This window comes from Pinus tabuliformis, chromosome X (assembly GCF_031772625.1).
Source record: "Pinus tabuliformis cultivar Carrire ecotype Pingquan chromosome X, CPIR1, whole genome shotgun sequence".
In the NCBI taxonomy this organism is placed as follows: domain Eukaryota; kingdom Viridiplantae; phylum Streptophyta; class Pinopsida; order Pinales; family Pinaceae; genus Pinus; species Pinus tabuliformis.
In genome coordinates, this window is record NC_142308.1 from 26,351,224 (window position 1) to 26,366,341 (window position 15,118).

General features: G+C 37.5%; 1 protein-coding gene across 1 annotated transcript in view; it reads right to left on the reverse strand.

Annotated features, from left to right (window-relative positions):
• LOC149138146 (threonine--tRNA ligase, mitochondrial 1-like) overlaps positions 1-15,118 on the reverse strand; it is a 238,096-nt gene that overhangs the window by 171,561 nt on the left and 51,417 nt on the right. The window contains 1 exon segment of the mRNA XM_089446457.1: positions 11,620-11,709. Coding sequence (XP_089302583.1) covers positions 11,620-11,709 — 90 coding nt within the window.

Here is a 15,118-nt window from a genome sequence, read left to right on the forward strand (position 1 = left end):
AGCAGCACCCTTACCACTGACGACCACCACGAACTCCGCCATCGTCGTTGTTGAGAATCCACACTGTTGCACACAGCCACAGCCTCGCGGAAAGACAGTCGTTGCCGCCAGTTTTGTGTGTCATTGACCTTACCCATCGTTACCACTATGTACCAGCCCCCCTGTTCCCAATTCAGAATCACCATTGTTCCAACAAACTGTCACTCTCGTTGACTATCATCGTTGCCTCCTAGCCGCATCCGCTGCTACTACTAACATTCTGCACCACAGTAGTCTGCCAACTAAGCCCTGCCACATCCTCCACCGCCAAGCTATTACGCATTGATTATGCCACAACCATCCCCTGTTGTCCAATTCGACCAACAGTAGACATTTCCCCTGTTAGTTGTGATCCATCAGTCCACCATAGTGTAATTCGTATAAGTTATTTCAATTCGCACATAATTTACTTTTCCTAAGGGAAACACGTAGCTATGAGAAAAAGGGCACGACTCTATTAATTATGAGGTGTGACTTTATAAACAAAACCAAAAAAAAAGAAATAAAAAATAAAAGGGTGATTTATAAAAAGAAGGAAAAAATAGAAAAAAATATATATAATTGAAGTTCCCTTTAAAAAGATAAAGGATTCTCAAGGATTCATTACCGAGGTTTGAAGGAGTAATAGAATTTTAACGGTGATAGCCATAAAAACAAAATAAAAATAAAATAAAAAAATAAATGGCATCTAATTTAGAATTGAAGGAAGATTTTCAAAAACCTTACAATTATGCTAAAGTACTATTTAAAATTAAAGGAACTCTCGCAAGAAAAGATGTCACTATTGTTATCTCCCTCGCCGAAGACAAAAATTATACAACGCCTAAATTTGCAAACAATTAGTAGTTCTAAAATCAAATATAATCGATAAATTAGATTGCTTCAAAAAAAATACGAAATAACTTATTTACAGTTAAACATTGGCAATTATACATTTATAATGCAATTCTTTGTTCAATCCCTATGGAATGACCCAATTGACATTATTTTGGGATCACCATGGATGGAAACCCTAGGTTCCTTCATCCTAAATACGAAAAAAAGTTTTTGACATTTTCATACAAAAAGAAAAAAATAACACTTCAAGATGTTACATTGAAGCCAAATTCAGTAACGCCAAACGACATACAAGATATTTCAAAAGTAATTTTTCAATAAGGTAAAAAAAATTAACAAAATATGCAAGGAGAAGTTGACAAGATCATTGCTGACAAAACTGAAGAAGTTTCTCGGCTTAAAAACCAAAGTGAAAAATTGCGGACGCAAATTAAGAAGCTTAAGAAGGATAAGAAGTCATTAGAAAACAAGGTACAACAACTTATCGAGAAGGAAGCATCAAATGTAGGAATTCAAGTAGACAAAAAAACAACAGATACTGATCCAGTGAATGTCACAACTCACGAAGAAGACAAGCAAGTTGAAAAAAATACAAACTTAAATGTTGCAATTCAGACAATGAACATCCCAAGTGAATATTTTGTAACCCAATTCAACAACATCTTCGCCAGAAGAAAATCAAAAAATTGCAACATGCCCAATAAGGGAAAGTCAAACCAAAAAAGTTCTATATCAACATCTGAATCACGAGAGTAGACAATTCAATCAAGCTACGTATATGTACCATTCATAACAGAAACAACAAATTGTGTATGTTCCAAAGAATATTGATGTAACCTCAATCCAGTCTTGTGATGACAATTCGTTACAAAATTCCAGTGATCAGAGTATTCCACAGAAGATTAATCTTGGATGGTTTGATCCCTTTTCAGTGCGACAGTTTTGTTTGTCACTTAGAAGATCGTGTCAACTTGTATCAACGAAGATGACAACGCTGGGATGAGAAGACATTCGAAACCAAAAGAAGAGATCAAGCCTTTTGCATCAACAACCTTTGAGGACAAAGCTTTTTTGAGGAGAAAGACAATGTTACGAATAAATATATATAAATAATGAGGATAATTGTAATAATAGTTAGTTAATTAGTAATTAATACTAAAGAGGCATGTCTAAATGGGACATGACCTTCCATGAAGAGGCACTGCCTAGTATATAAGCAGGCCCCTTACTATCATTTGTATCATCATTCTTATTTCATACATTTTATATATATTATTGTATCCTCAATGGAGATCTACATATTCCAAGTCTTCTGGAGTATTTAACTTGAAGAACGAACTTTGTCCACTTCATTATCTTTGGGTACATGAATGTAAATTGGACAACCAAAGATTCTCAAATGCCCAACCGTTGGTTTCTGTCTGGTAAATGCTTCTTTAGGAGTCTTATCTTCCAAGATTTGATGAGGACAACTATTTTGAATATAGACTCTTGTTATGGATGCTTTGCTACATAAGAACATTGGCAAGTCTTGATCATGCATCTAGTTTCTTCCTCTTATCTTTGGGTACATGAATGTAAATTGGATACATGAATGTAAATTGGACAACCAAAAATTCTCAAATGTCCAACCATCAGTTTTTGTCTGGTGAACACTTTGTTAGGAATCTTATCTTCCAAGATTTGATGAGGAGATCTATTTTGAATATAGATTGTTGCCATGGATGCTTTGCTACATAAGAACATTGGCAAGTCTTAATCATGCATCATATACCTCTTCGGTCCCTTGCTTTCCCTCATTCTAGGAGAATCCTCTAGCCACAAATCTTGTCGTGTACTTCTCAACACTGCCATACACTGCATGCTTAATCTTGTATACCCATTTGGAGGTCACCACTAACTTCCCTTCAAGTCTAGGCACAATTTTCCATACATCATTCTTCATAATAGATTGGTATTCTTCCATCATCACATCCTTCCAAACTAGCTCGCTAACTTCCTCCTCATAGTTTAAAGGTTCAAAATCAATCAGATTAGTCATCAGTGCTATATATCCATAATACCTCTACGGTCTCTTGCTTTCCCCGAAGGTGCCACATGGTATTGCATGTCCTTTTGCTTCTTGCAAGTGTAGATCTAAGACAAGCTAACCTCTTCCTAATTTCAGGATCAACAACTGGATCCATTGGTTCACTAGACCCTTTTGGCTCTTCTTGATGATCTACCAGATGTTTTGTAGAATTGGAAGGACCTAGACTCTCTTCCTTAGGAGCTTCATGTTCTTCATCATCATTAGAGTCCATGGGAGCTTCTTTGGATTTCAAACAGGCAACATTCACATCAAAGGTAACGACCTTGTTGACTTCTCAACCTGTCATTGTCCTGGAACATAGATTCTATAGGCCTTTGATGACTCATTATATCCAACGAACATTCATCTCTTTCCTAAAGGCTCTAGTTTCTTCCTCTTATCTTTGGGTAGTTGAAAGTAAATTAGACAACCAAAGATTCTCAAATGTCCAGCCTTTGGTTTCTGTCTCGGGAACGCTTCTATAGGATTCTTATCTTCCAAAATTCAATGAGGACATCTATTTTGAATATAGATTGTTATCATGGATGCTTTGCTACATAAGAACATTGGCAAGTCTTGATCATGCATCATTGCCTTAACAGATTCTTCAATGGACTTACTCCTTCTTTCAGCAACTCCATTTTGTTGTGGATTGTAGGGGACTATCAACTCCCTCTTAATCTCAGCTTCTTTACAAAAGGAAACGAGTTCCTTGGAAGTGTATTCTCTTCCATTATTTGGCATCATAATCTTGATTTTCTTTCTTGTCAAGTTCTCTACTTCAGCGTTGAATTCTTAGAACTTGTTGAAGACTTCATCCTTGGTCTTCATGAGGTAAATCCATGTGTTGCAAGAGAAGTCAGCTATAAAAGTTACATAGTACTGAGAGCCTCCAAGAGATTTAACTGGCAATGGACCGCACACATCCGAAAGAACTAGATCCAAGATTTCCTTGGACCTATTATCACTACTTGGAAAAGACTTCTTAATATTTTTCCCAAGCACACAACCTTTACATACTCCTTCATGCTCCATCTAATATTCTGGAACACCTGAAGCGATATTATTTAAGGTTGGCAAAGTTGTATAATGAAAGTGAGCATATCTTCTATGCCATAGTTCACATGGATTAATATCATTGTGCACTAATGCTTGAGTTGGTTGTTAAAGAGTCTATACAACTTTCTTTCATGAACTCCAATTATTCTATCAGAGTTTATACTTGAGTTGTTGGACCATACAAGGACTTGACCATCGACAAATGGTACTCTAGATCCTTTTCCTTCCAAATATGAAATAGAAACCAAATTCTTTTTCAAACCTAGTACACATAGTATGTTGCTAATATGAAAGTTTTCAACTGATTCCAGCTCAACACATGTCAACCCGATGTGTCTTACATAATTGTTGTTATCTCCAAACTCTATCTTTTGAGATGATCTCCTTTCCATCAGACTTGCGAGATTGTCACGATCTCATGTCATATGTATTGAGGCACCACTATCTACAAACCACAAATCATCGTTATCTGAAACAATACCTATAAGAGAAAAAAAATAGAAGAAATGTTTGTCACATGAATTTTCATTATTGGGTTTCTCTAGATGCTCTTAAATGTCCGATGTGGTAGCATGTTGGTTCCCCTTTCTCTTTCTTTCATCCGATATTTTAGGACAATGGCTTCTATAATGACCAAATTTGTGACAATGATAGCATTGAATCTTCAACATATTATTCTTCCCTTGAGGAGCAAGTCTTCTACCTGCATTTCTACTCTGGAAGTCAAACTTCTTTCTTCCTCCAGCCTTCTTGGATCGTGCTGCAAATGCTTGAGAGTCACCTTCTTCAGCTCTCTGAATCCTTTCTTTTGCCATAAGTCTAGATTCTTCTCGAGTACATAGGTCCACAGTTCTTCAAAACTTGGAATTTCCTTTCTGCCACATATACTAGATGCAAATGACTCTCATGGGTCAGGAAAACCATTAAGTGTGGTAGCCACAAAGTTCTTTATCACAAATCATTTCATCAATTGCTTGAAGTTGATCCCATAATTGAGAGAGCCTCGTGAAATATTCTTGACATTTTAACATTACAAAGCTCATTCTTCAAATTCATTGCTTGACCAATGTTGTTGATGGTGTATAATCCAACTAAGGCATCATACATCTTTTTTGAAGTGTTAAGATTTGTGACATATGGAATTAAATGATCTCTGATAGAATCCAAAACAATACTTCTGGTTGTGATGTCATCCTTTTCATATTTTGCTTCCCCTTCATTATCTAAAGGTTTAATGACCTTGCCCTTCACAATATCCAAGACATCATTCTTTGCAAGAATGAGGTCAATCCTTGTCTTCCAAGCCCTAAAATTTGAAGCTCCTTCCAACTTGTTCTCTGACTTCAAAGGGGAACCCATGGATATGGACAAACAATCAAATTGCAGATGTAAGTCTCTTCAAGAGTAATCTTCAGTGCCCTTTCTCTTACCAAAGCTCTTCAAGAGTGATCTCAATGTCCTTTCCTTCACCAAAGCTCTAATACCATGTTGATTTTTCAAGTGCAATAGATACAAGCACTAATTTCTAAAAACTGATAATTACTTCTAATGATGTAGATATTCTTTTAGCACTTCTAGTTTATCATTAAGCAATTACACTTCAGAAATTCAACCATAAATGCACAAGAACAGTAGAGATTACAATGCACAAAGATAACACAAGATTTACCTTGGGAAATCCCACTTGGGGTAAAACCCATCAACCTTTTCCTTAGAGAAATTCTTCAGTTCAACAAAAGATGCACGTAATTCTGCAAGACAAAAATGATGGTCAAACTGACCAATAATGCTATGGTCAAACCTAGTCAAACTGCCCTCTTGTCAAGCTCAACAAACTCAACACTGCCTAATTTTCCTAGGCAGAAATTCAGCCTCCCAAAAACTTGGTCCTTCTGCCCAGAATTTCGACCCTGCTACTCAAAAAATATTGTCCAAAATTTCGGCCCTACTACTCAAAAATTGTTGCCCAGAAGTTCAACTTGCTACGTAGAATATTCCCGGAAACTCGCACATGCGAAATCAAAGAGAGATAGATAAGATGCTAGAGATACCTTCGTCCTTCTTCTGTCTTTCTTCTTCTCCTTCACTTGGATGCCCAAAGGATACTTTGTTATGTGTATGATATAATTGTGTCTTGGAGAGGTGGTCGAGTGCCTTATATATAGTGTTCTAGCTAGGTTGAATGGGTGTCTCTTCACTAGGGCTAACTTGACAAGTTTGGAGCCAAAAATTCAAAATTTAAAATTCTCTTTTGAAACCAACATGAAGAACATGTCTTAAATTTATCATTTCAAGAGCTACCCAATAAAATGAAATGAAGAATATGTCTTACATTTTCATTATATATTTCAAGGGCTAAAGTATTAATTATGAAGACCAACCATAGCTACAAAATTAAACAACTTGCTCATATTTACAACAAAACAAGTAAGAAGCCCTAAGTATAAGTTTCCTTCAATTGCTCTACAGGAGAGAGGTTACAAGCCAACCTCATAGCGCAAAAACATAACATAAAATGCCATAAATGCCCACACGTGCAAGAGAAACACCTCCACTATGACGTCATCCTCTAAATGAGCTCTAAATCCCAAAAGTCAGTGTCGAGTGGGCTAATGAGTGCTCCATACTCCAAGTTGTAGCTCTAAGATAATGGGCATGCCTCCAAAGTGCCTCCACACAAAGATTCCATCTCCATGGTGCCCAATGTCACCCTCTAAAGAGCAAGAGGGGTGACATCGCACTCTTCTACTCAAGTGTTGAGGCTAATAAGAGGTGTGCAAGCCCTCACCCATTATCTCAAGGATAACCATCATCATTGGGGCTCTGGAATAAGCAACACCCATAAAACAGGGTCAAGGCCAGCCTAGGGGTGTCCTGGGTCCACTAGGCACATCGTCAATATCTCTAACACTAACCTTCATGGGCTCAATGTTTCAGCATCTAGGGGTACATCGAAGCATCAAGTACCATGTGGAGTCATCAAGTAGCCCAATGTTTCAGCATCTAGGGGTACATCGAAGCATCAAGTACCATGTGGGGTCATCAAGTAGCCCAATGCTTTATTCTAGATAGGCAACGTTACATCAACAAGATCACATCCTCTCTCTTCAATGGGTATCACTACCTCTACAAATGCCACTAAGAAAGGAAAATTATCATTTCTCAAGAGGCCTCTGCTTCAATGACAAAACCACCTGGAAAAACCCTCTTGACATCAAGTGAAAATCAACAATCATTAAGTAAAATAACCATAAATGCATCATAGTAATTGTTACCCACCAAAACGGGTAACCCCATAGGAGAAAAAAAATTCTCCTATCTTGGAAAGCTAGCCAACCAGAAACCCTCACATTGCTCAGTGATGATGATATGCCAAATTCCCCCGCCATTTGCACAAGGCATTCACCTATCACCATCCAGTATTCCCTTCAATGAATGTGGGCTACCACTCGGCAAATACTTTGACCATTTTGCAATCAAGTGTTTTTAATAATGTTTTGGGCATTTTAACATGGATAATGTGGTGATCTGGATGATTGATCGATCTTGACTGTAAACTTGTTCCCTCACCTAACTCTGGGAGGTAGTCATTAGCCCTATTCCAGTGAGACCTCCATTAAAGCAACTTCATCTCTCAAAAAAAGATATTTAATTGGAATATGCTTTGTTTTGGAATGCATAACAAGATTTTTTGAAATGCTAATTGCACTAGTATTTTCACACATAATAGGAATAGGAATATTGTATTCATCCTTGATATCCTAGCCCTTGATATTCAACACTAGGTCAATTTGTGCCCTAGCCCTAGCTAGCGACTTGACCTTAAAGGGGCCGAAAAATCAAAGTAGGAGAGAGAAAATTATATTTATGGTGAAATTTGTATGTGATCAACAAAGTGACAAGGCCAGTGCCTAATCCTTGGGATGATGGAATCTACAAGAATGAAAATTTGGCTAGATCTTGTCCACGAGTAAGGGAATATTGAAGCCCTAGCTCCAAACCCTAACTATTACTTTTTTGAGGGATCAAAATCACTTGGCAGAGCTAGTCTAAAGATACAACAAGGGGCCATTCACATTCTACTAATGAGTAACGCATACAATGCAATTACCTAGATTCCATACATTGATCTTCAATAATAACTAGCACAATAGAAAACTTAGATAACAAATCACTCCATACATTAGACACAAGAATAAAAAATTATCAAATCCAAGGTTTACTTACAAGGTAAAATGCATGTGGAATCCTTTAGTGATCCAAAGTAACATCTCCAAGACCAAAGAAATAGCTCCAAATAGCGAAGTGCACCATAGAGTCACATCTCCACAAGAATTCAAGAAGGTCAAAATTCCCTCCAAGAGGACCAAAATAGTCACAAGTGATAATGATCCAATACAAATGAACTTACTCTATTTATATAAGGATTGGGACTATTAAGTAGCCTACAAAGCCCCCAAAAACAAGTTTGATGCTGAAATGAGCTTGTATTACAAGTCAACCCATTAGCTTTATGAAAATATGCCCTATTTAGCCCACATGTGTGAGTCGTAAGCTTTCTAGGGCTGACATCATTCAATGTAAGTGCTCTAAATGTCATTTCCAAGGGTGATGAGGTGGTCTAGAAGCATGTCAAATCCATGATTTGAGGTTTGGCCCTCAAATTCACCCCATAACCTCATATGAAGTCCCAAGATCCATTTGGGACACCACAAAGTGATCTCCTTTTCCCTAGTGTTAAGGGCTTCTTTGGTGCAACAAGCCCTCCCTAGTCTCTCATGGTGAGACCATCCTAATCTGTTGCCCATCAAGTTGTGTCAAGGCCAGACTGGGGGCATGTCGAGCCCAACTGTGGCACCCTGAAAAATCATCAAATCTAGAACGAAGTCAACCAACATCATGGGTGTTGGAGATGTTGTAGCACATGTGTCATCCAATGATGTTGTTAGGAGGCCCAAGATTCTCAACACTTCACCTGTTTATGCCAATATACTCCTCTAGAGGGCTTGGGTACCCGGGGAGTAGGTGCCCAAGACTTGGGTTGTTGAACCACATGACAATAACAACATGGACTCTAGTGAAAGAAACCAGTCATTAGCGATCCCTTCCAACAAGGATCCCTTCCAAAATCAGGACCCTAATCTCGCAATGGTGTTTTCTCCCTAGGTAGGGGGTGGCTAAAGGTCAACCTCATTAGGTGTTTCCAAGCCCTAAGGGTAAGTAACGTTTCTCGGGTCCACTCTTCAATTGATAGATTTTAGTGAATAGTAATGATGGTAACATAGGGGATAAGACTTCATGGTCAAGTGCCATCGTCAAAGGGGCCAACGGATGGGGATGTCCACATCTCGAGTGTATAGATGTGAGAAGGGAGCATTCGTGGAAGCATGAGTTATCATCTCAGTGTTTGTTTTTCCACTCCTCTTGTGCGACTTTTACTTCTTCATTTTTCTTTGTATTACTACTTATTGCTCAAAGGTTAGAGCTTTCTTTGTATGATGTAGCAATTGTATTATCCCCTTAAAATGCGTCAGTTTATTGCTCATCAGTGTTGGGACATGCAAGGGTTCATTTTTGATGTAATGGAGCAACATGTGCTAAGGAACCAAGTGATGTCTATATGAGTGAGGTAGAGCTCATGCTAGGCTTTTGCCCATGTGCTAATCTTTATGTCCCTAGCCATCTTTTGCATTTTAATTGTTCTTTCTTTGTTTTTTTGTGGCCATGATATGTTCTTTTAGTTGCATCAACCTCCCAGGGCAAAGCTTTAGGGCCCTACCCAGGTATGTGGACATATTTGTGTCAAATCCCAAAGAACCAATGATAAGTTTTACCCGAAGAATGGAGGTGAGATATGGGCTTATAATGTAATATGGACGGTGTTGATTATGACATATGAGAAGATGGAATTGTGTTATCTCAATCAATGCTTCCCAAGTATTGCCCCTCCTATACCCAAAGGGCCTTAAGGGAAGTCCCACTAGACTAGGATAAAAGATTAACCCCCCAAGTAAGGTAAGAGAACAATATCACAGTTAAACTTTGTCAATCTTCCATATCACCCCATACTCAATACTAATGCCCAAAATCAAACAAGTACAAGGACCTGATTGCAAAATTATCAAAGTACCTTTTGAGTTGCAGCCCACTTTCATTCAAGTGCTAATGTAGAATGGGTAAGGAGCAAATGGCTGATGCAAGTGGCGTACATATATGGCATATGATCCGCTAATGGTGGCTATCAAGGGTTGTTGGCAGTCCAATGTAGGAGAAATTTTTTCTCCTATAGGGTTACCCATTTTGGTGGGTAGCAGCATTATCACAATAAGCGTAACATTGGCTAGGACCCTTGAAGAGCAATTCAGTTAAGAAACTAAATAAAGCTATATACAATATTGTTAAGGATAGGGAATGTTAAAAAAAAGTTCATTCTCAACCACCTTTATATCATAAATTTTACAAATTCGTTGATATTCCCACTGAATACCAAGAGAAAACAAAAGCAAGGAAAAGAGAAAAAATGGTCCCAGTCCTTGATTCTCCGCTTTTGAGTCCTTAAGTGGACAGCTATCATGGTTCATGATTCAGTATTCACTCTGATGTATCATTTTTTATTTGGCATCCACCACATCATATATATTAGTGCTTTCTATATATTTATGTGCCAATGTGTTTATCTGATGTTGTTGTTGCTTTATATGTTTAAAGTTTTGAGAAAAATGAATACATTTTGTATTTTTTAATGTTTTACCCTGTTTTTCAAATTTTTTCACCAATGTTTCCGAGCGGATGTTTTCCAGACCCTTGACAATTTTTTACCAATGCCAATGTTATCAACACTGCCTTCAGCACACATACCTTTAATGGGATGGGCATAAATTAATATTTCTTGCACTCACACAATCACTAGCCAGAAGAGAACTACCGCAGAAACTAATTTTGATCTCAGCCTCTCATCCTTTGCTCAACTCAAAACTATGACAGATTGACTCAGAGAAAAGGCACTTGAAAAGAAGATACAGCTGGGTGCCAACCCACAAGCATGTGATGGCAAGGACAGATTGCCTGGACTAATCTAGCAAATCTGGAAAACCATCAAACGGGTTAACCACTTCTAGCCCAACCTCATTAAATACCCTGGCACTTTATCTGGATGTAGTCAAACGAACATAAAACAAAATCGCCACTCAGTTATTGTGTAAGCTTGCAAATAAAAAGGACATGACAGAGACAACAATCACAGCCTCAGAAAAAACCAAGGGCTCTATCCAAGAATATGCACCTTCGAGTCCATACTGTCTTTGAAACTGTGGCTGAAATAAATTATTCATTTTCCTTCACAAAGATTAAACACAACTTCAAAAGCAGATGTTCTGATAGGTCATTTAGCAACCGAACCAACACCCAATGCTTTGTTTTAAGTTTTATCCACATCAGAGTAAGAAGAGAGAGACATGTAAAAACACTAAATACACCAAAAACTAGAATTATATCAGAAACAGAAAGTGAAAACCTGCCACTGTCATTATAAGCAAATACTATTGCAACAAAATGCATTTTAAAAATTTCCCAAAGATATGAAGTTATAAACAAGAAAGGCATGTGCATATTACCATAGCAGCTTTTGTAGCCTGAGCATGAATCTTTTTGAACTCATCATCGTTCAAGGTAACATCGTCATAGAAGGCGTCGTAATAAAATCCCTGTAAAAAACAAATTTTAGAAATTTACAAACCAATGCATATATGAGTTACAATATCAAATAGAACATGACCATTGCTCACTCGAATCCTATAAATATATACAAGGCATCGTCGTAGAATCCCTGTAAAAAATAAATTTTCGTAATTTACAAACCAATGCATATATGAGTTACAATCTCAAATAGAGCATGACCATTGCTCACACAAATCATATGTATATATCAAGGAAAACCTAGCCCATTGGATTATTTCAATTGGTTCAGAGTTCAAACAGACAATTTCAAGGCAGAGTTTGCTTTGAGGTCCCTGTTCTAGTCCTGCTGGGGTTAGAGTCCAGATGGGTCCCTCTAGGTTACCAGTCACTATTGTGGCTGGTGGTTGAGCTGCCATCCATCCAGATATTCCAGGGAGGAGGGGGGGTCCCATGAGGTTTGCCTTGGCACCAAAAAACAATTGATATATATATATATATATTTCAATGAAAACATATTGTAGCTATCTTCCAATACGGGATAATCAACATTTATAAACACAGCTTTCCTAAAACCAGAATAACTATAGGTGTTTCAGGTTTAAGCCTGGTCAAATTGATTGATTAAAACACATTAGATAAATTCCATTCACCCATTTATGATGGTCCTTCAATTATTTGCTCCTTTAAGCTAATTGTCCTCACTTTCATTCTTTCTACAGAAATAGCCCAGTATAATTTCAGATTACCATATCAGCATTTGCCAAAGAGCCCAACATGCAAGGGGGTACTGAATTCCCCACAGTGACAGCACAAAACTAATTAATGGAATTGACTAGGAGACCATGGAGTTTCTTGACACTGAGTGGAAAGGTTTCCTACGCATCTCAAGTGACATAGACATTTATGGAAACCAACAGAAGAATTGATTTATGGAGTATGTTATGAATAAAAATATATATATCATAATATAAATAATGTAAAACTATAATAATAATAAATAATGATTAATTAGTAACTAGTTAATGAAAAGGTATGTCCCTAAAGACATAATTGTTGGTGAAAAGGTACCTGCCTAGGGTATATAAGCAGGCCCTCACCCTCATTGAAATCATCTCATATCTCATCAAATTTTATATAATATTTAATATACAATTACTATCCTATTATGGATGCTTATGTCTTCCAAGTATTTTGAAGATTACTCCACTACGTATATGAACCTTGTTCGTTACATTGGTACAGAGCCACGTTGGTAGATCCTAGCCTTTGGCCATCAACTTGTCGTCGCAACTAAAGCGTTTCACTACACGAGTTGGAGTTTCTTCATTTTCGGTCAGGCCCTTGGCCACTTTCACCGAAAAAAGGCCCATTGGCCATTGACATTTTAATGATTTTAGTAAAAAGAAAACAGTCCAATGTAAATTTTGAAGGAGAACATTTATATATATAAAAAGGTTCTACATTATTGATAAAAAGTGCATGTTAAAGTCAAAAGGGAATCTTTCCAAATATCTTTAAAACTATACATAAGAGAACGAAGTGTAAATGAGATTATCTTGATTCTTCATTAAGTGGTTGACAAGCTCATGGTTTTAGCAACCCATGGTAATTGCCCATGGTATTTTCAAGGTGAAAGAAGAACAAAAGGAATACAAATCTTTTTATGTGAATGGTGAGTTTTATTTTTTACGTGGAGAAAATTCACCGAGTCAAAGGTACATAAGTGGACATATATTTTATATTATACCCCAAAGAGGGGAATAGCCACATTTCACTAGGGTTATAACTTTTCAAAGAGAAAAAAGAAGGAAAAAAAATTATCAAAACAAAATAAAGTTAAAAAAGAAAAAGAAAAAGAAAGTTAAAAACAAATTATTAAAAAAAAAAAAGAGAGAGAAAGGGTTGAAGTAAGAAGAAGTAAGGGGAAAATTCCAATTCAATTATAAAATAATTAAAATAAATCAAAATTAAGGAAGCATTTTTCAAGAGTAAAGGGAGGAAAAAAACCAAATTATTAACTAATACAAATAGAGTCAATCTCTAAAAAACAAAATGGAGCCTAATTCAAAAATAAAGGAAGGAATTTTCTCCCATAAAGGTATCCCAATTGTAGATCTTAGATTATTTACATCCTGTTAGCCACTGAGGACTGAAGGAGACAGGGAAATCAGAAAACCAAGCCTCCCACGAGATTGTCGGGTCAAAATAATACTGCATCTGACACTCCAGAGTCCAGCAGATGCATCACTTGGGGTCAATGTTAGATATTTGGGCACTAGACTTAGTGCACACACACCAGATCTGGTAACGGTCTCAAATTAACTTTAACCCAGCTAATTAACTGAAACACACTAATGTGCCTAACCAGAAATAAATTTTGCACAACAAAATATATAAAAATAGCAATTAGAACATGCACAGTCACATATTACACACAAGTTTTGCCAAATCAACAGTTCATTAAATTCTTCCCGAACCTACTCAGGCTCCCTTGCTGGGATAATGGCCCTCGAAGAAATTACCATACAAAAATTACCCTGGATCTGATGCAGCCTATCAAGCCCTAGATCCATCCTTGATCTGGCTGATCAGTATCTCCTTTGCTGCTCCATGCTCTTTCATAGGACCCGGCACAATTGAGCATCGCACTCACAGCAAACCTGTAATATTACTCATGCAGATCTCTTGCTTACTTGAGAAAATCTCTCTCTCAATGTCTCATACCCCTGCATGTCTGTGTGCTCTGCTCGGCACTCTTGCCAAGCCACAAGAATGAAGCACTTGGCCTTGTACTTATACTTTTCCAAAGGCTGCAATAACATGGGTCTATAACATGGGTTATCAGAATACCATGGGTCATCAGGTGCAAAGCCCCATCACTTAGCCCACTTCCTCTACACATGAGAATACTCCTGATGCTACCCAAAACATCAACAGTCAATGGGACCCTAGCAGGATCATCTTAGTCTGTAAAGCCATGGTATGTGAAAGTCATGGAACTTTGTTGGAATTATGTGGGAGAATGGAGAAAAACTTCAGAATTGCCAGACCCCAGACACTCTCAAGGGAGAAGTATTTTCCTGTTTGAACCTGCATATTTACTAGAAATCCATGAGTTGCCGAGTGGTCTTGACTCTTGGCAAGTGCATGGTGAAAATAGAAAAGGATAAAGCTGTGGCTATAGCCGTACTTGAGAAATTTATGGCTGAGATCAAGGAATAAATACAGAAATCTGTGGACGAATGTCTATGAGCTGAAGCAGAGTGCAGGAGAAACCAGAGATCTCTTTCAGACCATTTCAAATAGCTGGCAGAGACCCAAGCCAAATCCAGTTGGAATTCATGTAGTGACTTAATATGGAAGCTAATGGGATGGCGGAGTATAATTCAATTTTAGATTATGCTGGGTATTCTGTCACAACCAAGAGGCAAGTCA